We start from the raw sequence: 27427 nt of genomic DNA, 5'->3' as shown, positions 1-27427 counted from the left end.
ACCTGTTTACTCAGACCTTTCATGAAGCCAGTGAGAGAAGGTGGCGAGAGTAAGAGTGGTACAATTACTAAGAGGTCGACATTAAAATGCACAAACACCATGCGGTCCAGCTCTGACTTTCTGGGCTTCTGGGGCAAGCAAACAGGCTGACTCTCCCGGTGCTTGGAGCCTGCCGTCACCGTCACCGCTGCTCTTCCCTTCCCTCCCAGTCGGCGGGGATACCTTAAGGTACTGGTTGTTGCTCGGTCACCTTCAGGAGTTCTTTGTCGGACGCAGGAATGTGTGTTGTGGGAGTTGTCCCAATCAGGTGGGGGGGGCGGGGGCGGAGAAGGCTTGCATGTTACCAAGGAGATGGGGCGGGACAGGCCTCCGCCCTCCAAATCTGGAGCGCACGCGCCCACAGCCACGGTCACATCCCGCCGCGAAAGGGGCGGAGCGAGCGTGAGGGGCAAGCGCACGCAGGCTCCGGGACTGAGCCCCTTCTTCCTCTGGCGCCGGTCCGCGTCCGTGGGCCGCCGACGAGGTGAGGGCGGAGCCAGATGCAAGGCGTTCCTGTCGGGGTGTCAGCTTGGGCTCCCCTCGTCCCCTCCCGTCTGCTTCTCCCGGCCTGAGACGCCCTCTGCACCGCGTCTGGCTCACTGCTGGCCCGGCCTGGTTCCTGGGCCTGAAAGCGACGGTGAGGCGGTCCTGACCTCTCCGCGCGGCTCTTGCCTCGGTGTAGGGTGCGGGAACGTCCCGGGTCAGTGGGACTAGAAGGGAGCGGGCGGGGCTCACCTTTCAGCAGCGCTTCCCGCGGCCGCGCGCCTCGTCGCGACTACAAACTTTAGCGTCTCTGAAGTTGCAGAGATGCACGAGGCCGTGAGGCGAGCGGGAGGCTGGAAGCCGACAGCACGAAGCGGCGCCCCACACACCCCAACCCCACGGCTTCTAGCATCCAAGTTTGCCGGCGCAGGTCCCTTTAAGGGTCCGGCCCTCCGCGGAGCGCACGTGAGCAGCCTCCGGAAGCCTGCGCGGAGCCTCAACTCCGACGCTTGCGGGCCAAGGAAGTCATCTGCCCTGCACCTCTGACGTTAGTGGAAACTGAGGCCCAAGAGAGGGCCACGCTGCCCAAGGTCAGCAGCAGGGCTGCGTTGGCGCCAAGTGTGGTAGTTGGGCCCAGTGAAGATCGTAGGCATGACGTTGTGAAGCTGGATTTGGCCTGATTTCCCCGTGCGATCTGAGGGTGGGGTTGGCTCGTTTGTAGACAGTCTCGTTTTGTGTGCTTTCCCTGGAACGGGGTTGCTCAGGGCCTGCTTTGCACACTGCCTGTGTCCAGGGCTGGGATGACTGTTCCTTTCTGCCCCTCCAGCGCCGGAGTACTGGAGCCCTCCTGGACTGGATGCTATGAGTTGCTAAAAGTGAGCCTGGCTTTTTAGGTGAGCCTTCCAATTACCCGTCCTTGCCTGCCTCCATTGGGTGTGGGGAAATTTGCCTTGCTTCTCCTTCCTAGGCTGACCAAAGCTCTGGGAATGGGCAGAAACATATCCCTTCTTTTCTGAACAGTTTTAGAAGTGGAAGGAAGAGAAAGGTTGGGAGCTAAGTTCCCTTACAACAACAGAAGTGTGTGGCAATGCTTGTCACTCCCAAGACAGGCTATGGCCTAGATATTGAGACCTTAGAGCCTTGAGATCAGCGAGGTCCAACATGGAAACCAGAGGAGAGAAAAACTGTCAGTGGACCATAGTTAGACTATTTGGGTTCCCACTGCCTGTGTTTTGGTCCAGGTGGCTCAGTGTACTACCTGTGTGACCTTGGTCAAGCATCTTGACCTCCAACCACTTATTTCCTGATGTGTACCTACCTTATTGGTTTCTTCTGAGGATTAGCGAAGTAGCTGAGTTTCAACATTCAGACAGTGCCTAGCCTATATCAAGTATGAGTGGAAGATTTGGTATCATCATTATCAGAGAAGAATGAAACCAACGGGAGGCAGGATGAGTAGGGCAGAGAGAGCAAACAGAAAAGATAATGAAGCTTACAGGCAGGCCTACAGGATGCATGAGGACACCGGTGGGAGTGGCCTGACTCCAGAGTTGGCTTCTTTGTAAGGCCAGTTCAAAAACAGATTTTAGCACGTCTTATGCTCAGAACATTCATATATCCATAGAGCTGAGTTTTCTGTAGGGCTAAATCAAACATTGCCTTTTCAGCTCTCAAACCTTTTCCTTTTTTTAAATTGGATCTTTAAGCTTAACTTTTCATGGGTATGGGTGGTTGTTTTACCTGCATCTGTGCCTGTATATCACTTGCACGCCAGAGGCCTGTGGAGACTAGTAGAGGGTGCTGCATCCCCTGGAACTAGAATTACAGACAGTTATTGGCCACCGTGTAGGTGCTAGGAATTGAACCGAAGTCCTCTGGAAGAGCAGCCAGGGTTGCTTACTGCTAACTCGTCTCCCCAGCCCCCTGAAACACTGTGTGGGTTGAGTGCAGGTCAGAGAATACATAAGGAAGTAGTGTGGGCTCTCTCCTCACCCCACCCCGTGTGGGCTCTGGGGTTGAACTCAGGTTTTCAGGTTTGGCAGTAGGCCCCCTTACCTGCTATCTGGAAACCCCTTAAGTAGGAATTTTAAATATCTAGCGTAAGACTGTTTCCCTAGTGATGTTTACGTTTCTCTTTCTTTTTAACTGTTCTTCTGTGTGATCCTGGGCTTCTCAAGTGACACCCTCTGTAAGAGTCCACCTGGAGTGTTTCACACAGGCTTCTGTGTTAATCCCCAGCTTATTCCTGTAGACTCTCTCTCTGTCTATTAGGAGTAGCTCCTACTTTTCCCTCTCTTGTGTCTCCACTTCTAACAGCCTTTTCCTCTCATTCCTTTGTTTCTATTCTTTGTGAGCTGGCGAAAGTGGGATCAAGCTTAAGTCTTGGAAGCCCAGGTTGGACTTTGTTCTGGCATCTCGTGCTGTTTTGATCTGGCCTTCTGTAGTCTTGGATAGCTACACAGTTGGAAAGAGAGGTCCCTGGAGACCAGATGGGTTCCCCCACCCCCAAACCAAACCAAACAAAAACCATGAATTTTCTTCCTGTGGCTCATTTCTCCCTGGGGTTTCATTCCTTATGGTACACTGTTATTTCGTGTTTGAACCCTACACCACACCTGTCAGGCCTCTCTCTCTCTCTCTCTCTCTCTCTCTCTCTCTCTCTCTCTCTGTAGTAGTTCATGAGGCTTGAGGGTGTTGGGCTGGCAGTGTGGCTCAACTGCAGGAAGGAAGAAGCAAAGGAGGGGGAACAGGGCCTGGAGTATGACTCAGTTTCCCCAGGTATGAACAAGGCTGCTAGTACTAGGCAGAGAGCTGTGCCAGGAGCTTCGGTGGCTGTGATTAAGAAATAAAAGAGGCTTGTGGCTTCAGTCATCTTTTGTAGTTCCCTTCTAGGTCACTGTGTGTAAATACCCGTGGCCCCTCCCCCTCCTGGGTCAGAGCACTAAGGCAGAACTGGCAGGCAGGCAGGGTTAGAGCAGGCTACCAGCCTCCTCTCCCTTCTGTCTCCTTTGCAGCTGCCTTGGGGTGCTGAGAGGGAGCCCCAGAACCATGCCGGATCTCCTCCTCCTGGGCCTGATTGGGGCCCTGACTCTGCTGTTGCTGCTGACGCTGCTGGCCTTTGCTGGTTATTCAGGACTGCTGACTGGGGTGACAGTGAGTGCTGGATCACCCCCAATCCGCAACATAACTCTGGCCTACAAGTTCCATGTGGGGCCCTATGGTGACACTGGACAGCTTTTCACGGAGAGCTGCAGCATCTCTCCCAAGCTCCGCTCCATCGCTGTCTACTATGACAACCCCCAGACGGTAAGGAGCCTCCGTGGGCTTCTACCTCTCTGATGAACCTGGGCCAAGGCCTGTTGGGGTAGGAGGCTTTGGCTTTCTGAGTAAAGGACAAGGAAATCTGAGCTGGTCCTACGGTTACCTTCTCTCAACGCTTAAAGCCCCTTCCAGATTTAACCACTGTTTGTAGGCATCTGAAGCCTTGTACTTGCCCACATCTGTGCGCCTCTGCTCATGTCTATTCAGGGGTTTCTGATGCAGTAGGACCCTGGCGTCTGTCTGGACCTTGACTCTCTGTCTTCTGCTCTCCTTCCTTCTCCTGCCTCCATTTTAGGCCGTGCCATCCAGAATCTGCCCATTGTCTAGAGTGAAGTCCTTTTTGTCTACTTTTCATTTCTCAGCTCCTGCTAGGGCTATGAGCTCTTGAGGACCGAGAGGGCAGTTTCTGAGCATGAGGCTTGGAATCCCACCTTTCCCATCAACTTGGTGCTCTCCCACCTAGTGACAGGCTTTTCTGTAGACCTCAAGCTACCTGTTGGGAGAGGGCCAAGTGAAGCTGAATGAGCCACTCAGAAAGCCCAAGGATGCCGGGGTCAGAGATTAATCCAGCATCACTGGTATCTTGTAGGCGTCTGGCTGTACTAAAACCTACAGTGAGTCAGGGCTCACCAATGTAGTTTCCTGCCATGCTATTGGGTGGTGCTGCCCACAGCTGGCTGGGCCGGCAGCTCTGCCAAAGGCTGTTCAGCCTCCATTTTTGAGCCATGCCAAACTAAGCCCTGGGGAATTTTTATTTGGACTCTTCTGCCTGGATTTTCTTGTCTGGAAAGCTCAGGTGAACAAACCCTATACACTGTCCTCGGACAAGGTCCCACAGGGACACAGGTGAAATAAGGGCGAGCTGTTTCCCTCTCTCAGCCATGTCCGGCTCCACACCTGCACTCTGGACATTAGACCATGAATTAGACCTGGCAGTCAGCCCCATGTAGATGATTTGCCAACAAGACCCTGGACTCAGTGTCCGTTCAAGTTTGAGTTGGGGTTTTAGGAAGAGTGCCGCAAGCCTGTGGGGACAATTCAGGGAAGAGAGCCCTCAGCCCTCAGCCTTGCTTGAGGCTGGCAGTCTGGGTTCTGATTGTACCTCAGTGTTTTCTCCTGTGTGATCTTAGGCATATCACAACTTTTCTGCACTTCCATTCTCTCCTCTGCGACATCCTGAGAAAATACTTAACATGCTTCAGTAGATAGGCTGGCAAGGACTTGCACCCCAGCACATAGCTCTCAACAGATGTTTAACAGAAAAGGGTGGTGAGACTCTCATGACAGACCTGGCAGCGGACATCTGGTCAACCTAGAAGATGGATGAAGAGTTTAAAGTGGCTACTTTGACTGTGCAGTTCCCTAACTTGGGTCCCTCCGGAAGATACCCACAAGAGCAGGCTTTACGTTGGCATGCACTTGGGGTGGCACAGAGACACTTGGTACCCTGTGTGCTCCTGAGCTAGGCATTGTCTTCTCCAGTGGCCATTAAGAAGGTCTAGGGAATCATAAACTCCCAGGATTCAGGGATTCACAGCCATCTATCCACCCACCTGGTCCACATTCTGGTACTGTAGGAGGTATAGTAGGTATGCAGCAGTGGGGTTGGGGAAAAGACGGGGGTGAAGAGAGCGTGACTGAGGTACTAATCTTTTTTGCTCTAGTCAAATAGTTGAGTCCTGGCTCAGTGCTTGGCACCCGGGGCACTACGGAGGATGAGGTATAGTTGCTGAACACGTAGGGCTCAAAACCACTTGGGATGAAGGTTTCAGGAACCCAGAGGTGCTGGTGATGAGATCCCGTTTCGTTTCTTAGAAAAGTTGAAGATCCACGTTTGTCACTTGTCTAGCTGCCTGTACTGCCAGTGGCCATCTTGGATGTAGACGTGGGGAAGGAGGATATAGGCTGACCTCTTGGGTGTCCCACCTCCAATCTTCCTGACAACAGTACAACAGGGAGTCAGACGGTCTTTGTGAGTGTGGGCAGGAAGTGACGCTCTTTTGGGCTATGAGTAGAACCGTGAGTAGCTAAATGAGAGATTTGCTTTTAGATATTGCTGAGGTGTGAAGTGACAGCTCCCTACCTAGACATTCCTAGCCCAGGCTGTGCAAAGGGGAAGAGGCTCCCGAGAGAGCCTTAGGGAAGTTCCACTCTGATCGATGTAGTAGAAGAAGCAAAATCTCGAAGGCAGGACAGTGGCATTGGCTGTAAATTCTTTCATCCCATTTGCCACATGAGCCCCGAGTCCTGGAATCTTGCATGGGGGGAAACTGTGAGTTTCTGTGAGGTGGGAGGAAGGATTCCGTTCCGACCCCGAAAGCCTTAACCTAGTCTCGGGTAAAGGGTACAGGGAGGCACCGGGTCAGACAAGCCCTGATAGAGATCACAGGTGTTGCTCTCTCACCATTGGCCAGTGTTCATGGAGTACAGGCCATTTCCTCCTCATGGTAGCTGGTGGGTAGGAGGGAGCTCTTGAGGCTGCACTCCCAGGCCTGCCCCTTCCCATAGCAAATGGTTCACATACCTCGCGTTAGAAAGGGGTCCTGGCTGGGAAGTGCGTTGTGCCTCAGCTGTGGCTCTTTCTTTTTTTCTTTTTTTTTAATATTTATTTTATGTATGTAAGTACACTGTAGCTGTCTTCAGACACAGCAGAAAAGGACATCAGATCCCATTACAGATGGTTGTGAGCCACCATGTGGTTGCTGGGAATTGAACTCAGGACCTCTGGGAGAGCAGTCAGTGCTCTTAACCACTGAGCCATCTCTCCAGACCCCCCCCCCCCCAGCCCTATTTCTAAGTTGGGTACTAGAGAGTTGAAAACTGACTTCAGCCTCCTCCTCCTCTGTGACGGAGGAAAATGAAGAACTGGGAGGACCCTGCATGCCTCACTTCATCCTGACTGCTCTGGCCCGCGCACATAGGTCCTTGTGGCTAGGTGCTGTCACCGTTCCTGTAGGTCTGCCCCATCTCCTGCTTCCTGTCATACCTTCCACCTGTCCTCCTCTCCTCTGCTGTTTGCAACTTCTACAGCCTGCCTGTCTACCACCGTGGTGGGTGACGCAAGAGGGTGTGGTAGCTAGTTGTATTTTCTGCTGCTTGGTAGGTAGATTTACTACCTACCAAGCTCCATGCTTTTCCCAGGCATGGAGCGATGGAGGAACGGGTGGCATTCCGAGCTTACAGAACACTCTGCCCTCCCTTTCCATTAGTCCATTGGGAATGAAGGCCTAGAACGAGCAAGTCTGCGGGCCTGAGAGTTTTAAGAGTTCTGAATTGGATCTGTATCACCCTGCTCACTGCTCAGTAGGGTCTGGTGACTACCGTCTCTTATGGCATGTGGGTCAGATAGAGCTGGGAAAGGATAAGGAGGTAGCATTTCCCAGGACTGACCTCTTCAACAGAGCAGTGGAAGTGTGGGTTAGGCTGCTGTTTCCTGAGGGCCCAGGCTGGACCTACTCTGATTAACCTGTGGATGTCTTCTGCCAGGTGCAGCCAGACTGTTGCTCTGTAGTAAGTTAAACGTGGGAGAGGACTGGCAAGGTGAGCTCCTCTCTCCCCAGCAGAGATGCCCTTGGGAGGTAGAGTGAGGGGAGGACTCTGGATTCACCCTCCTAGGTCTGAGTCAAGGCCCCAGCTGATTCGCAGCATGTGACTCTGTGTGAGTCACTTGGCCTCTTGGTGAGTCTGTCTCATGTATCAAACAGGGATGGAAGAATCCTTCCTATCTCAGGCCCTTTTTCATTTTGAGGGGCTGAATATTGAACCCAGGGCCTTGTCTGTGCTAAATACATCTTCCCCCAATCCCAGGTTTTATTTTTGTGGCATCAGATTGATGAGGCAAAGGCCCAATGCTTGAGTCCTGGTAGGTGCACAGCAGGTTTGACAGCAGCCCTGCGTGTGAGCCTGCACCACTGAGCTTTTCTGCCTTCAGGAGCACCTGCTGCAGGGGGCCTGCGTCTGAGAAGACACAGTGCAGGGAAAAGTTGTGTCTTCATAGCTGGGGCTAACTTCTTAAATTCCCAGGTGACCGTGGGTTGTATGTTGCAATTCCAGAGCTTGTCTACTTAGGTTTGAACCCTGACCCCAACACTGCCTCCTGTGTGACATTTACTGAGTAACTTGGTATCCTGGGCCTCAGGAACAAGGTCGAGAACAATACCAACTGACCACACAAAGCCATTTGGCTTTGATGAGCTTATGTGGAAAGCAGCAAATGGCGAGGCCTTGTCAGGTTCCCCGCGATCAGGAGGGTATGCTTCTGGGAGGCAGAGGAAGGTTCCTAAGGAACTAAAGATGGAACTTCCAGAAAGCTCCAGAACCTCTTTTAGGGTTGCGATCCCAATGACCTCTTCCCTCCTTCAGTTTGAGCCCTGTCCTCTGGCCTGGTTGTTAACATCAGCCCAGCCAGCTGATTGCTGTCCCACACCCTTCACACAGCAGAGAAGCTGAACACATGGCGCGTTGAGCTGTACACCAGGTCTGGGTAAGGAGGCCTGTATGCATCTGTAATGGGCAGATACAGCTCTCTGGGCTTGGACTACTAGACCTTATACCCACTCCTATTGACTGTATAGGTTTTGGGCTTGCAGTTGGCCATCTCTACTAAACCCAGTGGGCCAGCTGACATAATTTCTCTTTTATGAATCCTTAAAGAGATCAATCTTGTCCTGTTCCTACACTTCCAAGGTCTCTGTCAGGCGGTACCATTGAGAAGAACTTCTTCATTGTGACCTGATGGTTGTCAGAGACCTCTCTGGTAGGGGCAGTGGGCTAGCCTCAAGATGGACTCATACCTGAAAGATTCAGGTTCCAAGAAATTGCCCTCTTCTAGTACTGGGCTGAGGAAGCCATATACCTCAGAAGAGATGTGCTGAAGCCTGGCTTCCCCCGTCTCTCCCTTGTAGTCTTGGTTTTGATGGTATGCCCTCGGTGAACTTTCCTTTCTTCAAAGTGGTAGTGCTTCTACCACTGTCCTGTCTCCCTAGTATGGTTCTGGTGCAGTTCTGGTCCAGAACTCACAGTGGTCACAGGTACTCCAGAGAAATGTCTGACGTGAGTAGGCGAAGTACACAAATAAGACATGTAGGCTTTTGTCTTGGACTGGATCACTGCTATTGGACCAGCTTTGCCACTTCCTGGATTATCTTCATAGCTGTCATGTCTCCTTGCTGGTGACCTAGTTCTGCTGCTTTCCAACTCTGGCCCTGCATGTACTTCTCAGCAGGTGGTAGGACCGCTGTGCTCTTACTCTACTAAGCACTGGCCACAGTCGGGAGGCGGCCGATAGTGACCTAACTTGTGCAGTTGGGAGAGACCGAGTCAGAGAGTTCTTGTGCTCCACATTACTCTGTCTTACACTGGAGAGGAGCACTTCCCTTTTGCCAGGTTAATTAATTGATTGATTGTGGGCGGGTTTTATGTGAGCAGCTGTGTGCATGCTGGCACCATCAATACACATACCTGAGGAATTTTCTCTGTAGGACCCTAGGCATTTTCTGTGAGGCCTGGAGTGGTAGGGGAGAAATGAGAAGACTCCATTACAGCGCAGTAGAAGACCTGTCCCCTTGACATGTATTTGGGGTCAGAGAGGAGGGGAATATCAAAAGGCTCTGAGGAAAGGAGCTGGGCTGAGTCTTACAGCATGAACTAGAGTTTTCCATTAAGAAGACTCAAAGAAGTTGAAGAGGAACATTTTAGGCAGAGGAAGTAGCTTACGCAAAGGCAGGCAGCATGAGAAGACGTGGCATGTTTGGCTACAAATAGCTCCCTGTGGGTGTACATGGGGGTGTGGTGGGAGAGGAGGCTGGCAAAGCGGGCTGGGCCAGAGCCGGCTTCTGCCCCTCCCTCTGCCACGTACTCAGTGGCTGCGGCTGCTGGCCCATCTGGGTTCTAGCCCTGCTGGTGATTAGTCCTGAGGTGAGTTCAGTGTCACACCTGGCCCGCCTGGCTTGGGAAGTTTAGTTTTGTTGTGGAAGTGAACTGAGAGTCATTGAGAAGTTCTAATTGTAGGTTCAAATGTCTTTCGGAGTCAGAAGAATGTTGAGTTAGTAGTTCCATGGGAGTTGCTGAAGTGATCTCAGGAAAGACCTTGGAGCCCAAATTAAGGCAGGCAGGGGATAAAGAGATCAAGCAGCAAGTGTCCTAACACCCATTTTCCCCTCTAACCTATGTTAACATTTTCTTCTTTTTTTTCTACCTTCTCTCCCGCCTGTCATGCTGTACATTGAGGTCAGCAGGTACAGTCATTTGGCCTGTCAGTCCAAACCTGTGGGAACTTCCTTGCCTGTAAGGCCTTTGCAATTCTTAGGGTATAAGTGGTACAGGTGCACCATCTAGAGACAAGACGTGGTACTGCAGCGTGACATGTTTGAGTGGGAGGGAGGAACTTGAGAAGGACAAGACAACAAAATCTGGAGGAAGTTTCAGGAGAGGAAAGGTGGTACAAAGTCTCATTGAACCTGAAGGATGGGATGATGATGAGGAAGGTCTGTATTCAGAGTTAGGGTAGGCAGACATTCTAGGTCGAGGGGCTGCTGTTGGGGTCATGCCATCGGTACAAATAACCAAAAGTAGTTACGGGGCATTTCACTAATGTCAAGCCTTTGTGAGCTTGTCATTAACATCTCTTTTAACATGAAAGGCCTATAAGGAAATATCAAGGAATTGGTGCTCTGAAAAACCAGGGGAAAGACTTGGGTGGGATCACATGACTCAGGTTTCATTCACTCCCTGGCCAGCCTTGTAGCTATGGTTATGAACGTCACATCACATCACATTACATCACATTACATTACATTACATTGCCTGTCACTGAAACTCCTTAAGCTCTGTTTGCCGCCATTTATTCAAGGAAGCATGGTCAGAGCCTTGGAAGTTGGCCAACCCCCTAGGGTCTGCTCAGAGTTCAGAGCCTGGAACAGGTGCTCACGTCCCCTAAAACATGATTCTAAGGCAGGATAGATTGCCAGAGTAGAGGAAGCAGGCCAGGGCTAAGAAAGGCCCCAGAGATTGGCAGCAGACGTGAAAGGGGCTGAAATGGGGAGGTAGAGGCAGATGTGTGAGAATGACTTTGTGGTGCTGAGAAAGTGGGCAGGGGAGGAAGTGAGTGCAGGTAGGGACTGTCCCGTGCACATCAGAGGGCGTGGGCCCTGGATGGGAAGGATTGAATGGTGCAGAGTTGAGGTCTAGATCTGTGGTAAATATCCTAGATTTGGGAGCACCTTCCCCAGGCACCTAGTCTAAGGGCTGCACATAGATGGCAGGAAAATAGACCCAGGAAATAGACGGCTGGAAAGACTGCCACCATCTGCTGCCAGAAGTGAGCACTGGCCTGTCATCCCTGGGTCAGTCCCAGGAAGTGTTGGAAACCTGAGACTCACTGCCTCTGGTTGATGGGAGCCGCAGGATAGAGGATCGGGGGAGAGAGAGATGTAGACTAGAAAGTACATTTGTTAGGGACTGGGAGACATGGTGGGGGTAGGGGTTGGGGCAGGGAGACCAAAGTTTGGAGGATAACCAGGAAAGGATTTAGGAACTGGGCAGGTTTTAGGAGCAAAGGAGCCCTTGTGATGATGACTGCCCCTATCTATGGACCTAGAGGGGATTCCTTCTTAAATTTTTACCTCACATCCTGATTTTCCACAGCAAATGCTAAATCCCTAACCTGGCCCATGTCCTGTGTGTTCTACTGTACACATTCACACATACGTGTGTTTATGGGGCAACCAAGAGACACAGCTGTTTTAGGCTTTTCTCTTTGTTCCCACCCCTCAGTTGTGCTGCCTTGTTTACTCTGATCTCTCTGTTAGTAAAGCTTGCTCCTCTGGGAGGTAGGAGGGAAATAAGCTAATTGGGCTGTGCCACATCCAGATCCTATAGGATCAGCTGTCTGCAGTCCTGCTGGGGCTCTGAGGTTGGGACCCACAGAAGGTAACGTAAGGAGGGCCCTCAGCAGTGCTGCCAGTAATGGGCCGTGTGGAGGGTGATAGCTCAGATGTCTCTTTGTTCTTTCCTCCCCAAGGCTCCCTGCGGGTAGAGACCAAGTCTTGTCTTGCCTTGTCTTTCTTTCTTGCTTGCTTCTTTCCTTTTCTTTCCTTTCCTTTTCTTTCCCTGTCTTTTCTTTTCTTTTCTCTTTTCTCCTTTCTTTTCTTTTCTTTGACCATGACTCTTGAGTTACATGTGCAGCTTAGTTTGTTGGTTGAATGAATGAGAGTCCCACAGCAGGATGCATACACACAAGCCATAGTCGATTTTATAGGGAAATGCCAGTTTCATCCTGATATCTAGAGCTCTGTAGCTTATCAGAGCAGGTGGTTTGTCTGGGCCTGAATTATCCCAGAAGCAGAGCACCTTAGGTCTGAAGGCCTCCGTCCTCTGCATGGCGCTGACCCCGTGCCCTTCTTCCATAGGTGCCTCCCGAGAAGTGCCGCTGTGCAGTGGGCAGCATCCTGAGTGAGGGGGAGGAGTCGCCTTCACCTGAGCTCATCCACCTCTACCAGAAGTTTGGCTTCAAGATTTTCTCCTTTCCAGCACCTAGCCACGTGGTCACGACTACCTTCCCTTACACCACCCCCATATCCATCTGGCTGGCCGCCCGCCGAGTCCATCCTGCTTTGGATGTCTACATCAAGGTGAGACGTAGGTATGACACGTGGGGGGGATACTCAGGTCCCCCTTGGATGGGAACTGAGAGGAATACACATGGTTTGGAGAGAGCAGCTTTCTAAGGCCCTCATGAATCAGGCACCCAGGTTTTAGGCTATATGGCAGAGACTTTTGTCATCTCTTTCAGATGCTTAAGATCTTGGGGTTAGACCATCTCCAAGGGCTTGTTCAGAACCCTGGTGTGGTCAGGTTGACTCTGTCTCTGTCTTCCCTGCCCCTATCCTCCTTGAGGCCTGAAGAGCTTTCAGTGGCCATGTGTCAGCCTGGCTTTGATGCTACTGCCTTCGACAGTGTGCCCCCTCCCTACCCCCAGGACTTGAACAGTAGTGTCAGGGAGTGATGGTGGCAACACAACCTGTCTGTAGGAGAAGGGGAGTCAACCGGGGGGGTCTGTCTCTGTGTCTACAAAAGTCTTGAAAACTTATCTGTATCACTTCTTTGGATGTCTGACAGACTTGAGAGCTAAGGAAAGGGTTGCATGTACAGGGTCCTAGATCCAATCCAGCAACAAAAACCAAACAAAACAAACAGAAAACCGAAGCAGTCAGTCAGTATTCAGTTGAAGCCATCAGTTCAAGATGGGCTGCCCAGTTCCCGAGCGTGCCCTACGGGGCCGTGAATGTGCTGAGGAAGAGTCAGGATCTGAGGGGGAAAGACCCACAGGTTAGGCTGCCACCTCTCAGCGGTTGACACTCCTCCTTCCCTCAGACACATTGGGTTGCCAGAATTACTTTGTCTAGGTCATAAGTCACTGACTCAGTGACTTTAGCAACGCAGAACTAGCACAGAGGTTAGCCCTGTATTTTGTGGTAAAACTGTCAGGCTAAAGCCGGGCTGGCTGTTAGAGGAGAGATAGTGTAAGGGTGTCACAGAGGCTGTGTCCTCTCTTAAGGTAGTTGAAAGCATAGTGCTGCTTCCCACTGAACTGAGAGAATCTAAAAGAGACCCCTGGTTTGGGGCAAAGCAGAGTCTGAGCCAACAGTGGAGCTGCTTAGTGACTGCACTGCCGTGGGCACGGCTGAGCAGCAGTGATAGCCATCATGGTGGCAGGTCAGAGGCTGGGGAAGAGAAGGGGGAACTGCTGGAGAGGGTATGCTTCCAGGTTAGATCGGAGGTGGGAAAGTAGGCTGGTATGGTGGCAGGAAGTGAGACACAGATGTTCTAGGCCCACTCTGCAGGGGGCCCCAGGGGGTCATTGCACTCGAGGGAGAGCTGATGTAGTTTTTTCCATCTTGGTTTGGCTGTGCCATCTTCAGTCTTGATGGCTAATCTGGAGATCCTTCCTGGGTTCCAGACTCAGAACAGGGCGTGTGGCATGGGGTACGGTGGCAAGCGTCTCAGCCACCAAAGCTTTCTCCTGGCTTCGGGGGTTTATTTTTAGACACCTTTGTCCAAATTTCCCGGCCCCTGACTGCTTCACAAGTTGGCTGGTTTTGACGTCACCTCTTTGATGAAAACCCTTTCTCCCTCCTCCCCTCCTGTGGGAGCCTGTTAGCTGTGCTCTGGGCTCTGTTTTACTGAGGTGGGGGCAGGGATAAAAAGCCAGAGGTTCAGGGCAGTGTGAGGGTCATCCCTGTCCTGTGTTTAGCCTGGCTTCGGTTTCTGGAAAACTAAAATGAAGGGAGATGAAGAGGAGGAGGCTGGTTGACCTTAACCTGTGACCTACAGGAGGCCCTGAGCCTCCCAGCACAAGAGATGGAGCAGAGAGTAAGGCTGCCTCCCACCCCTGCCTTTTCCCACGCCCTGTGGTCAGAGAAAGGCTACTAATGAGACTCCAGCACTTACAACTCTCCCAGCCCATCTGACTGCTGTTGACTTTGTGTACACACACACACACACACACACACACACACACACACACACCTCTTTCTCTTTGTGTACACACACACACACACACACACACACACACCTCTTTCTCTCTCCCTCCTTCCCACCATCCCTCCCTCTGTCTCTGGACTTGGGATTGCTGTAAATGTTCTTCAGATGAAGTGACAGCAGCCATCAGTACTCTTTCCTGGGAAATAAGGAAGGCTTATCTGATCATGCTGCCAAGATAGGGGAGGACTGACCCAGCAGTCTCACCTGCTGCCCCAGAAGCTGGATGGGACATCGGAGATCTCATGGGACAGCAAAGGACCTGTGGGTCACTGCAAGGAACCCAGAGAGAAATTCCCCTGGTTTCTGGAAGGGATGGCTGTAACCGTTCTTTGTGGTATGCGTGACAGCCTCTGGCTCTCTGGCCAGCCTTCCTCAGCTTGACAACCTAGCAGACTGAGCTGTAGAAGCTAGAATTTCTATCTTCAAAAATACTACTAGAAACCTCCAGACTGAGCCCTCTGGGACAGTCTATGTAAGGGCTCCCTGAGTGCCAAGTGGCCATCTGTGTATATAAAGGATGTCCCAGCTTGGCTAGGCTATTTCATTGAAGTACAAGGAGGTAGTCTCTGGGACAAAGTCCCAGGCAAGAGACAGCTTCATGCAGCTACAGGAGGAAACTGAACTTCCTTAAAATCACAAGACTACAGAAGAGATGTGGTCTAGATATGAGCCTAGAGCAATGGCAGTACCCCAAATTCACCTCAGGGCAGAACTAGTCTTTTTTGTGTCCACGGAAGGCTTTGGGCACTTGTAGCGACCAGGACTGAAGGGTGGGAATACGAGTCCTGTGTGTGGGATCGTATGTATATGGAAGGTCCTAGCATGGGCCATGGCCTGCACCTGGCTTAAGCAGTTGGTTAGATCATTGAGAAGATTAGACTGATCCAATCAAACCATCTGACTGCCCTGCCCCATGCTATTCCCCCTTCAGCAAGGTCCAGAGTCTATTCCATAAACCCCCTTCTCTAGTAAAAGTTCCCAGGGGAAGGCTTTATTTTTAAAAATTACATAAGCGTCTTCTCCCAAGTTTAGGGAAACAGAGTGTTGCTCACACAATGGCTAGTAGTAGCCAGGCCCCAGAAGCCAGATGTGCTCATTTCACTATAGTATTAGAAAGAGAAACTATAGGAAGAGTTGCCAAAAAGGGTGGTATCCTTGCAAGAGGGGACCATGGAGGATGAGTCCTGGGACAGCTGGATTGACTGAGGTAGCTCTGATAGGGCCTTAGAGTGGGAAGGAATCCAATACTTCTTACACTGCTCCGGGGTGGGAGCTAAGCGCTGTGCCGAGGTGCCCTGTGGCGGGCAGCTTGGACCCTCCTATTTCAACTGTAATAGCAATGCCTAAGGGTTCTTTAACTCAGCTGATATCTTAGCCTTTGTTCAGAAGAGGGTTTCTGAGCCTCGCCTGGTTTGCAAACTTCTGTACTAGTTAGATGAACTCCTGGGAAGATCCCCCCCCCCCACCCCTGCCAGAGGCAGTTATTCTGGATCCTGAAGATGCTGTGTAGCTGCAGTGTAGACAGAACAAAGGGACGCCATTTGTTTCTGGAGAAGCATTACTCTGATTGGAGACTGGAACTAAACAGAGGCCTTAGGGGCTTCAGGTTGGGGGTGCTGTCTGGAGCGGAGGCAACAACTTCTGAGTGGTGGGTGATTGTTTGACCAGCTAGGCTCTCAGGAGCAGAGGCACAGCGAGGTGTCTGTGGACACGAGTCAGCTTGATAAGCTAGATGAAGCTTATAGCAGCCTGTTCAGAACCCTGGTTCTGCCTACTAAGCTCCGAACCCCATGTTTGTGTCCTCTTAGCCTGCCCCATCATCTCTGAGGTAGTGACTGGGGCTGGGTCCAGAACACTAGTGGAGATCTCTTAAGCCCTGGCTGTGGGAATCCAGATGAGGAAGCCTCATGGGAAATTTGAGGTCTGGTCATCTCTCTCCTTTCATACCACCTCGGCCCAGCTAACATAACGAGGTTCCAAGCCCCATTTTAATAAGTACTAGGCTACAGGAAGGCCCAGCGTGGAGCATGTGCTTAGCATACGTAGGCCATTTCCTTCCCTAGCACCAAAAATCAAAGGGTAAGGTGGAGGCCTTCTTGACATCCTAGCTTAGTCTCTTATTCAGGATTATTTGCTGAACCGTCCGTCCTTTGGATGGCACTGTTCCGAGCATGGGGATCAGTTAGAAGACAGTCATGGAGGTCTTAATGAAAGCAAGTATGTCCAAATAGACGGCAGAGGCCTAGAGAAGAGGAGGTGACCGAAGGTCAGGGGATGAAGTATTGGCTGCACCCGGGCATGAGTGGAAGCGGAGCCAAGAGGCAGCAGACTTGTGAATTTGGGCTATACTTGGAATGGTGGGCCTGACATGACAGTAACATGTGCCAGCTTGACATTCGGTCTCCAGCACTGATTGTTACTGTTGGAGCCTGAGGGTGCTGGTCTGCCCATTTTCCCAGCAGGCACTCATTAATGGTGGCCTTGCAGCTGCTCCAGGCAGGAAGCAGCTGCTCCAGGCACCTTATTGGACTTGATGTCGTCACCCTCAGTGAGACTGAGCCTGCCACATTCCTGGGCTCCTCTCACTGGTTCTCTAGAGCCAGGTCACCTGGAAGAGCTACAAGCTGCTACCTGGTCTGCTCCAGCATGGAGAGGAGGGTTACTCTTGGAAGCCCAGGACATAGGGTTAGATGACAAACCTCTAGAGTCTTTCATTCCCATCATCGAGAGCTTAGTCATGTCTGGGGGGAGGAAGGAGTGGGGAGAGATAGGCCTTCGGAGAGGCATGGTAAGGATAGACGTTGTTGTTTAGGTGGAAGACAGCTCCAGAAGAGACATTAGAATCCACCTGAGGCTAGAGTGCCCGGGAGGACCACCAGAGTTTATGCCCAAAGAGTCAGGTTGGGTCCTACAAATGCCAGGGAGCCACAAATGTTATCTGAGTATCTACCATCATGCCAAGGATATGTCCTCTGATTGACAGTGTCCAGGCTGGGATTCAGAGCAGGACACTTGGGTGCTGGCAGATGAGAAGGAGTAACTGAATAGTGAGTAAGAAAAGCAGAACTTAGCTGGGAACAGTAGTAACTGTTTACTCTTAGTAGTAACTGTTACTCCCAAGCCAAAAACTAAAAGAAGACCTTCCCACATGGGAAGACTTTATGCCTGGCATCCCTCAGGGAACTGTTTGTGGAGACTGAGGCATACAGAGACCATGGCGCACTAGACCTCTCCCTCTTCAGGCTCTCTGAACCTACCCTTTCTTTTCCCCTCCCCTAGGACTGGAAGCACAAAGCCAGCCTTTGCTGGGTTGGGATGGGAGTCAGCACTATGGAAATAGCAGCCTGGACACTGTAGCATGGCCGTCCTGTAGGACCTGGGGGCTGAGGCTGCCTGGGTGGTACTGCTCATCTGGACCACCACCAGTTCAGAGAACACCTTTCCTAGGCAGATGGGACTTACCAAGGAAAAAGTCTGTTACTCTGGTCTAGGGAGGAGACAGGATTCAGAGAAGGGACCTTTTCATAGGACAGAATGAGTGTGCCTTCGATGGCACCCTCAGCTAAGAAGCCACATATCTAGTAAGGCAGGTAGGAAGGGCATCTCTGAGAGATGGAGAGGGCTCAGAGTGCCAGATGGGACTGGGAAACTCAGGGCTGCCTTCCCTTCCCTTCTCTCTAATCTTCTCTACCCCCTTACCCACTCCTCCTTCCCCCTGGTTTCCTGACTCTGACTCCAGGATACTTGGCTTCATGACCCCATGTTCACTAAGCAGCCAAGCAGGACTCCAGGTCCTTGACTGCATAAACACTGCATATGCAGAACGCGCTGAGTCTCAGAGAAACGGTGAGCTCTACGTAGGCTCTGATTGGAGGGTTAACATTAGGAGCATCCAATCTGGAAGGTGGTGCCATGGTCTCCTGTGGCTGACCCACCAAGAGCTCTGGCCGAATGCCCGTGGGCTACTCACTTCCAGACTCCCTAGCCTCTGCTCCCTTTCCACGGGGCCCAGAAACTCCAGCACAGAGCTGAACTAGGCTTTCGTATTGACCGTCTGTGCCCCGGTGAAAGGAAAGGCTGGATATGGCCGCAAGTCCAAGGAATCGTAATTTCTCTCTCCTCAGTCACTAGAACATCCTGATACCTGACTGTATGGAGCACCCCCTCCATGAGCCTCCTAGGAAGCCTGGGTCTGGGTGGCACCAGGGAGAGGAGCAGAAGTGTAAATTGTGTGGCAAGCTGCCGGCTCTGAGGTGAAAATGAAAAGTCTTCAGGCAACAGCGGCAGAGGCACAGCAGCCTGGGGTGCCAGGCACAGCACCCCACCTCCCCACCTCACTCCTTCACACTTCCCCCCTCTGTAGTCTTCCCCAGACTCCTGCTCAGGCCTGGCCCTGCCTGCCTGGCTTCTCTGTCATCCTCTGCCATTCAGATGGGCGGGCCCTGAGAGAAACCTAATTCTAAGGCTTGTTGCTCCTGTTGTGTTTTTCCCGTTTGCTGACCTCTGTTACTGATGTTTATGGCAGGCCTATCCGGCATCCATTCTTTTGTAGTTTTCCACATGTGCAGTGCCTTTAAATAACAGGGTTTTGTTTTTCCTAGTTCTCCCTTCTCTTGAAATTATTTATTCTTTTATTTTATAATTGGAGACACCGAGGCCCAGAAGGAACCCACTCATTTGTCAGTAGCTTAAGCTAAGATTCTAGATACCTGTATGGGGCTTTCTTGGCTACTCTGTCTCTCTTCTCTCCTCTTCCTGTCTTTTTTGCCTGTACTCTTCAAGGCTTTGGACAGGAGCAGGGTAGCATGAAGAGGGGCAGGGAGGGAAGGAAGGAGGTACTCTTCTAGCCCTTCAGTATAGGCTCTCCCTGCTGGTCTTGGGCTTCCCCGGGACATGACAGAAAGGTTTAGGTTCTAGGCCAGAAACTGTAATGGAGTCTGGTGGAGATGAGATAGGGAGCCATGGAGAAGGAAGTCAACGGAAGCTCCTGGGCAGAATAATAACAATGTGCTGTGTTGTAGCTGCAACCTCCTGCTGTGCCTCCCCCAAGCACTGTGCACACGCAGGGTAGACCGGCTGCCTGAGGGACCTCTGGGGTCTGCGCCCCCAGTTGTGAGGACTGCTGTGTGCAGGCGGGAGCCTATCGGTGTCTATGTAATTAAAAATGAGCATGCATCACTTCCCCCAGCTCGGAGAAGCTCCCACCTCGGGTGGGGTGTAACAGCTGCTGGCTGGCTGTGTGACTGCTTGGTTGTCCAGCTTGGCACAGAGGGGTAAGACTGGTCAGCAAAGGGTGAGCAAAGAGACCCAGTGAAGAAAGAGGTAAGAAGGATGTATCAGGCAGGACTTATCCTTTATGGGCCTGGAGATGTGTGTATGGGTAAGAGATGTGTGACCTAGTCCTTGACTCGCACCCATGACTTCCCCACCTGAGGCATTTGCCACGGAGCCCTAAGCGGATCCAGCCCTTGAGCAGCCCACAGGTGGGGTCCTCCTTCGGTTTCTAGCCTGGCCTGGCTGCTTCCATCCCTTGCCCTTCCATACCTCTGACTAAAGCCAACAACACACAGGCTGATGCTCTGAGAGCAAAACACAAAATAAAGATTGTTCAGGTCCTCCCTCTTACCTCCATACTCCTGGATTCAGAAAGATCTACCTGTGGCTCCCGACAGAACATCACCATCATACCAGCCCTGGATGGTGCGGGCAGATACTTAACCCTGCCCCAGAGGACTTATCCTGAGATGAAGAGTAAGGCCCCAAGGTGGCTGAGGTGACTCTCAAGACGGTTGCCTTGTGTAATGGATAAGCTGCTCTGTCGTTTGTCTCCCAGCACTTTGGATAGGTGGTCTGTGTTAGTGGAGGGCGAGTGGTAGGAGGGGATGCCCTGATGACTGATGTCTCCCTTTCTTCTTTCCAATTCGGGAAGGCCTGGGTTGGAGAGCAGGCCTGGAGGTGCGTCTAAAGGACTGGTACTCCACTGGCTGACTTCTCCCGTTGGGTGGAGGGCTGTGGAGGTCTGCACCTCTTCCCCCTGGAGAGGATCTGATGGTGTCTGTGTAAGCTGCTCTGGGTGGAAGTTTGTCAGAAATAGCCACATGGCCAAGGAAGATTATTGCCCCCACCCACCTACTCTTGGCTTCTTGGGCTGAGGTACTTCAGGGCTGATTGGGATTTCAGGCTCCATTTTCCAGCCATACCAGGCTGTTGTGGCATTGAGCTGGTGTCCTTGGCCATTGGCAGTCTGTTCTCCAAGGGCTCCCTGGGGCTAGCCGAGGGAGAGGCAGCTGGCCTCATCTTCCTCCAATGGTTTTCCAATATTTCCTGGCTCATCGACATGCTGTTTGGGCAGTAACTCCTGCTGTGGAGTGAGGACCCAGGAGCCAGCCCATGGCTACCCCTTCTTTCCCTGGAGGCTGCACCTGGCTGGAAAGGGAAAGGCTTATTCTCTCTGCCTGATGACTCGGGGAGGGGGCATATGCTGGTTCTGCCCCAGTGCTCTCTATCCCTAGTTCCCATTAGTCTCTCCTGCTTGGTAGAGAGAGCAGAAAGGGGAGAGTGGTCTCCTGGGAAGGACTGCAGGGACAGCTGTAAGCCCCTTCTCTGCCCAAGGGCTAATGTAGAAGTTTTACCCCTTTGCCTTCTTATTGCCCCTTCTCTTCCGCTCCTGAGTCTGAATTTTGACAGGATCCAGAATGTGTTATAATGATTTGGGGTTGAGCAGGCAATGGGATTTTAATTAGCTTCATGCTTCCCTCCAGTAGGGAGGGCCAGGTCTGAAGCAGGCCTGGGCAGCTAGTGCTCTGCTCCCTGTGTAGGAGGCTGCGAAGAGGTAGGGGTGGGCAGAGAACTGAAGCTGGGCCACAGTTTGCTCTCCATCCTCTGTCTCCCCCTTCCCTCTGTTCTCCCGATGGCTTTGAGATGAAGGCGATGGCAAGGATGGAGGATGCAGTTTCCATGGTAACAGGCTGTCCACAGCCAGGCAACTTCAGAGCTGGGCTCTCCGGAGGAGGCAGATGCGCAGCGCAGCCACGGAGCTGCCTGCCAATGAGGGGGCTGGCAGAACAGGTGGCACGGGGTGGCTGCCTGGTGCTGCCCACCCTGATGCCCAGCCCAGAAGAGAGGGTAGAAAGAGCACTTCCCCTCTTCCTTATTACTGTCAGGCTCTTCCCAAAGGAACGGTTGGAGGTACCATGAGTTTGGTAAGGGTCAGGGCTGGGGTATGAGCCTCATCATCTCTGGAATCTGGATGGATGGTCACAGAGAGATGGCCATTGGTCATTCTGATGCTGCCACTTGGACCTTTTAAATGCTCAGAGTTTGGTGATGTTGGTGAATGACGTGCTCTGACTGTATTTGGGGACCCCTTCATTCTTTTTAACTGCTAAGGAAGGAACTGGATCTTCTGGGTGCCCCCGTGGCTTTGGCAACCTGGCCCAGATTGTTGAATGGAGCTTAGGTTTGGCAGATACCTGTCCTCAGGTGCCAGCTTTGGAAGGGTCCCAGAGCCTGGTAGCTCATACTTTTTTACAGGGTGATCTGTCCCCTGACAGTACATTGTCCTCAGGCTCCTCCCGAGAACTGGGCCTCTAGTAAGCACGTCCAGAAACAAAGGCAGCCATCAAAAACAACACAAAAAGCTAAAAGGTATATATAGAGAGAGGACATGAGCCTGGCTGTGGAGGAGGCCTGGAGAGCAACCAGAGATCGGCATGAAAGATTGGAGTCAAAACTAGTAAAAATAATGACTCCATTTCACTGACCTTAGAAGCACCAGGGCAAGGGTGTGGTCCTCTGTGTTTGGATACTCAGGAGAAAAGGCTTTGCCTGGATTACTTGTGGAGATTGAATCTGAGCCGTTGCTGACCTACGGTGGGCCACCTACGTTGATTTGGCCTCCTGGATGTACTCTCTCTCTAGCTGGCACTGAGGGTCCTAGCTGCGTCCCCTGTTCAGACTTCTTATCCCTTCATTTTCCTTCCATGGGCTCTTTTTAATTGGAGGAGGTTCCTCAACTCTTGGGTTGGCCAGGCAGGCAGACAAGTGGAGTCCTGGAGTGGCATCTCGAACCAGGTGATAAGTCTCTCATTACTGCTAAGTGGAAGGCTCACTTTAGAGCTCACGGTGAGAGCTTGGCAGGTGCTATAAATAACCATGTTGCGAAGGTTAGCGGGTGAGCAGTGACAGGGCAGGGGCCGCCATCACAAGAGAGGGAGGGCAGAATCTACATCAAGAGACACTGGCTCCCTGTTCGGGTTGTTCCTGCCTGCCTGAGGGTAGCTCTGGCATGTGTCTGCTGCTTTGATGCACCTGGGGGTAAGAAATATTGGTCCGTGTCCAAGTAAAAGGGAGTAGAGTGCCTGTCAGAACTTGGGGACCTAGAAGCTGGTACATTAGCCCATTAGGTAATATTCAGTGTCACCTCATGCCCTACCTTCCCTCCAGCTCAGATTATGCTTCTTCCTCTGGGAGAAACCCTGGGCTCAGGTGTAAAGAAGTACAGAAGCCATATTTGATAGTTTGAAAATTTGACAGAGACCTAGCCATAGGAATGGGGTAAAAGCAGTTTGTGGTAATATATACATAGACAGGGTCTGGAGGCCTCAGCTTCAGGAGTACTGACCTCACCTGATATCTATGTGTCATTGTCAAGGGGACAGACAAGATCAGGCCATAAAGTTCTAGGATAAAAAGTCAGACCTTGGCTTAAGTGTCTAAGGCCATAGTTCATAGGGTTCTTGCCCAGTGCTCTGTGAAACTAGCTATCCCCACACAGGATTAACAGGGCCAGACTCCTGGGATGTTTCAGCATCTGACTTAGCACGCTGATCTGAGGATTCTTCGTCATTAGACCTCTGCTCCTGGAATATAGGGTCTTGCCTTTGGAAGGTTCCTTATGTATCTCCCTCAGTAGGGGGTTGAAACTTAGAAGAGATTGGATTGGAAGGCACAGGACCCTACCTAGGTCCTGAAAGGAGGACCCAGCTAGGACCCTCAGTGCCATCTAGAGAGAGGGTGTATCTAAGAGGCCAGATGGAGGTGGATGGAGCCTAGGTCAGCAGCAACTTAGATTCAGTCTTCACAGGTAACCCAGGCCAAGCCTCTCCTCCTGCGTATCCATGCACCCAAACGCAGAGGACCACACCCTAGCCCAGGAGCTTCTGAGGTCAGTGAAATAGAGCTGACCTTCCAGAAGGACTAGGCAGTAGGCACTTCCCCGGGCTCCCATGGGACAGGTTGGTCAGGCCCCCATAGTGCTTATATTCATTTTGCAACACCAATAGGAGCGGAAGCTGTGTGCTCACCCTCGGCTGGAGATCTACCAGCAAGACCAGATCCACTTCATGTGCCCACTGGCACGGCAAGGAGACTTCTATGTGCCAGAGGTGAAGGAGACAGAGCGGAAATGCTGGGAGCTTGTGGAGGCCACTGACACCCAGACGGATGGCACAGGTACCAAAGGTGGAAAAAGTAGGGGGCACCTATAGCTGCTGGGATCCCTTCCTCTTCTGCACATCTAAGGACACAGTTAAGGAGGCTCCTCTGCCAAGGCTGGCACTGTAGGTAGACTCTACTTGGCAAAGGAAGGAAGGTGACCTTACACCAGGATCCACATGCAGAATTGCCTGTTCCCAGACATGTACATCCACACAGATGCGGATTCACACCTGGTTCTCCAGGTAACACCGCCCTGTCTGAACTCCCTCCAGATGTTAACAGGAATACTTACCATCCTAGGCTGTTGGGTGGAAGGCATCTGAGCAGGGCTCGTCAGGAATTGAGACTGGACTATGTCCGAGGAGAAGAGAGGAAGCAAGCTGTTCTCCTGCCTCCGGTACAGGGTTCTTTCTAGAGCCCTTGCCATGAAAGCCAGCCCACACTGGTAGCCAGGATGCCCCAGGTTCAGGCCCACAAGCCACTTGCCATGATCTTGTGACACCCATGGGCAAGGAACCCTGTGGGTAACATGCTAGGTAATCCTAGGGGCCCCAACTTTTGACTATTCTGTTATGTGACTCAGAAAGTCTGGGTTGATACAGGGCTGTGGGAAAAAGAACTATCCTCCTTTTACTTCTCTGGGAGTCTTTCTACCCATCCAGTCTTCAACAGCCAAGGTCACTCTAGAGAGACATGTGTTGGCAGGGGCTGGTGCAGACAGGGTACTGGGAGGCAGTCTCTTCTCCCTTGGGGCTTGTGTCCAACATAGTTAACTTCATCTGCCACTTAATTACCTCCATGGGATACTGCTCCCTTCTGCTTAGTAGTGCCCGGCAGATACTCTTCGTGCCCCTACTGTGGACACTGGACATAGCACAAGGTCAGCAAGCCCAGGCAGCCCCCAGAGTCAAAAGGAGGCGTTCCTTGACCTTCCTGCAACCTTCTTCTGCTTCCTGCCTTCTTGGCCCACCCACCCAGTTCCCTTTCCTCCCAAACACTGCCTGCCAGGAGTGTTAAAGGACGGCTTGGCACTCACTACATACAGCTGGCTGCAGCCACAGCTCCCACACCCCTCAGGTCCTTGGTCTGTCCTCCCCCTAAGCCTGCCCGCCTACTCCCTACTGTGGGTGCTGTGAGATCTGCCCCCTTCTGACAGAGGCTGTCCTGACTCTCAGGGCAGCCACTCTCCAGGTGCATGCCACTTACACAGTAATGCATGGTGGGTGCCTGACCACCCAAGGCTTGGCCTGTCCCTCCTTGCCTCCCTGCTGGGACTCTGACTTGGACTGGGAGGTGAAAGGGGTGATTAGCTGCCTTGTGCCTGTTATTACATTGATGTATTATTTAGCTCCACAGAAGCAATGAATATTTGATCTCCTTGCATTGGCTGTTGGCAGAGGAAGAGAGAGGAACTGGGTAAAGGTGGTAGCTTCACATCCCCTGCCCAGCAGCCCTGGGGACTTAGATGCTCCTTCGCCTTTCCTGGGGTCCTCTTTCTAGGGACATAGACTTGACAAAGGGACTTTCTTCTGTAGGGCTGTAGGGCTGCCATTCCTCTGCCTTGAAGAGCTCCTTTGTGAGTAGAGTCCATCTGTTCATCTGATGTTCTGAGCCTGGTGAAGGGAAGCTCTATCCTCTGATCACTCTTAGACTCTTAGCCCAGGAGCGCGAAGGGAAGACTCTGTATTCAAGCATCTTGGGTGAGCCATTAGGTGGGTGGGTAGATAGAACTTGACAGTAATGGGGTCAGAGAAAAACTACCCCCACCTGTCAGACCTGCAGCCCTTGGTGAATGAGTGAGGACCTAGAGTCCTGCTCCACGATCAGTGAGATTGCCCATAACTCACTGCTCTTCTGGTGTGCTTCTTCTGTGGGAGCCATTCCAGAGGCCACGGCAAAAGGAGAGCACAGGACCAGCAGTCCTATTCTTCCAGGGCTCGTCTCACCTCTGCTAGCAGGGCCTAGACGTAAAATAGATTAGCAGAGCAGACCTGACCCTCAGATTGCTTCACCCTTAAGCACGCTACCCCCAGCTAAGGCTCCAGGGGCAGCTCTAGGCCAGTGCAGATACCAAGCAGTTCCCAAATTGCTTCTGGCTCAGGACCTTATTACCATGGAGGCAGGAGCTGAGAAAGCCAGCCCACCCTCACCGTCCATGGCATTTAGCAGACTTAACAGCTGGCCCTCTTTACTTGCACTTGAGATGATATGTTAGCCTCTTCAGATCTAGAGCCCTGCACATAGTAGGTCCGAGCTCTTTGTTCTTTCTCACCACCTGCATTCAGTGCCCCTGATTTGTAGAGATGGCCAAGGGATAAGTGCTGGGCAGAAGGCAGATTAAAGAGAGCCTGCGGTTGGAGTGGGCACTTGGTGGGTTGACCCAGGCACATGAAGAGAAAATCCTTCACATGCGTCATCCTAGCTCTCTCCTTTTGTCTGGTTGAGAGTCTTAGGATTTCTTCATCCTCTTGCTTCACCTTCTCCTTTACATGGAGATACAGTGTTGATTAGGGGCAGGAGCCAGCTGATGTCCTGACTATCACAGCTCCTTGGGGAGGCCTTTGTGGGGACACGGACTGGAGAATAGCCCTCTTGGTCCTTTCTTCAGCCCTCCTGCCTCTTGGGCAATGTTCTGTAGCTGTCCCTGGACAAACCACTCTCAAGCCTGAAAATGAATGGTATTTGGGTCTCCTTTGTGCTACCTCAGCTCCTCACCCTGGGGCTGAGTGGCCCTTAATGGATGTGGGGGTAGGGGTCAGTGGCTTTGTGAAAATGCAAGGAGCTCGAACTAATCTAGGGTAAGAGAGAAGTGCACAGCCAGCTGCTCCTCTCTCCTACCCTGCAAACTCCCTCAGCTCTCTCAGTGCAGCCCCAGTCAGGGCAGAGGGCAGAGGGCAGCTGGAATGGGCCTCCTGAGTCAGGGTGGCTATATTATTCATGAGTAGACCATGCATGCTCAGTACTGAGCTGGTGGCCCTGAAGGAAGGGATGGTTAAGAATATGTGATAGTTGGCTAACCAGTGCTCCCTTGTCCTGGCCACAGGAGCTGATACAAGTGACGCGAGTTCCGTAAGCCTGGAGGTTCGCCCTGGCAGCCGGGAGACTTCAGCCACCCCGTTTTCTCCTGGGGCAAGCAACCGTGCCTGGGATGATGGCGACAACCGCAGCGAGCACAGCTACAGCGAATCGGGTGCCAGTGGCTCATCCTTTGAGGAGCTGGACATGGAGGGCGAGGGGCCCCTGGGGGAACCCCGACTGAACCCTGAAGCCAAGCTTCTGGCGTCTCCTCGGGAGCTCAGCACCCCCGAGAGGGGTGAGGAGTAATGATAAGCCCTCAACCCTCCGGTGGTGCATTTGCTAAGGAACTGAGCAAACTCTCCAGCCCTCTTTTTCCTTAACCTGCCTAGCTTGGGCTGGGAGCGCAGGAGCCTGAGTCCTCCTGCTCCAAGCCTAAACCTCCTTCCTCACTGCCCTTTTGGCTCCCAGGGCCGAAGGAGCCAGAGACTGTTATCTGCACCAGCCTCCTGGGCTGCCGACCTTGCAGACTCTTATTGGAGCTTCCAGAACCCAGAATAAAGTGAATTACTTTCTTGTTTCACCTGGA

General features: G+C 52.1%; 1 protein-coding gene across 5 annotated transcripts; it reads left to right on the top strand.

Annotated features, from left to right (window-relative positions):
- Positions 1–365: 365 nt before the first annotated feature.
- Tex264 (testis expressed 264) lies at positions 366–27427 on the top strand. 5 transcript variants are annotated; one of them, XM_006243726.5, is made up of 6 exons: positions 366–523; positions 1349–1415; positions 3537–3828; positions 12252–12473; positions 23670–23838; positions 26867–27427. In XM_006243726.5, the coding sequence occupies exons 3-6, from the start codon at positions 3571–3573 to the stop codon at positions 27145–27147; spliced, it is 930 nt and encodes a 309-aa protein (XP_006243788.1). In that variant the 5' UTR covers positions 366–523; positions 1349–1415; positions 3537–3570; the 3' UTR covers positions 27148–27427. The 5 variants fall into 5 exon arrangements, with proteins under 5 accessions (XP_006243788.1, NP_001007666.1, XP_038937139.1 ...); NM_001007665.1 differs by lacking the exon at positions 366–523 and adding an exon at positions 529–676; XM_039081211.2 differs by lacking the exon at positions 366–523 and adding an exon at positions 610–739.

The sequence above is a fragment of the Rattus norvegicus genome, chromosome 8, assembly GCF_036323735.1.
Source record: "Rattus norvegicus strain BN/NHsdMcwi chromosome 8, GRCr8, whole genome shotgun sequence".
Taxonomy (NCBI): domain Eukaryota; kingdom Metazoa; phylum Chordata; class Mammalia; order Rodentia; family Muridae; genus Rattus; species Rattus norvegicus.
The sequence above is the reverse complement of the archived record's forward strand: the minus strand, read 5'-3'. Positions and strand labels throughout refer to the sequence as shown.

Excerpts from the sequence above, each read along its gene's own strand:
- Tex264 (XM_006243726.5), top strand. The coding sequence starts at position 3,571 with ATGCCGGATCTCCTCCTCCTGGGCCTGATTGGGGCCCTGACTCTGCTG. Across the intron at positions 3,829-12,251 it reads ACTATGACAACCCCCAGACG|GTGCCTCCCGAGAAGTGCCG; the intron begins GTAAGGAGCCTC and ends CTTCTTCCATAG. Across the intron at positions 23,839-26,866 it reads CACCCAGACGGATGGCACAG|GAGCTGATACAAGTGACGCG; the intron begins GTACCAAAGGTG and ends TCCTGGCCACAG.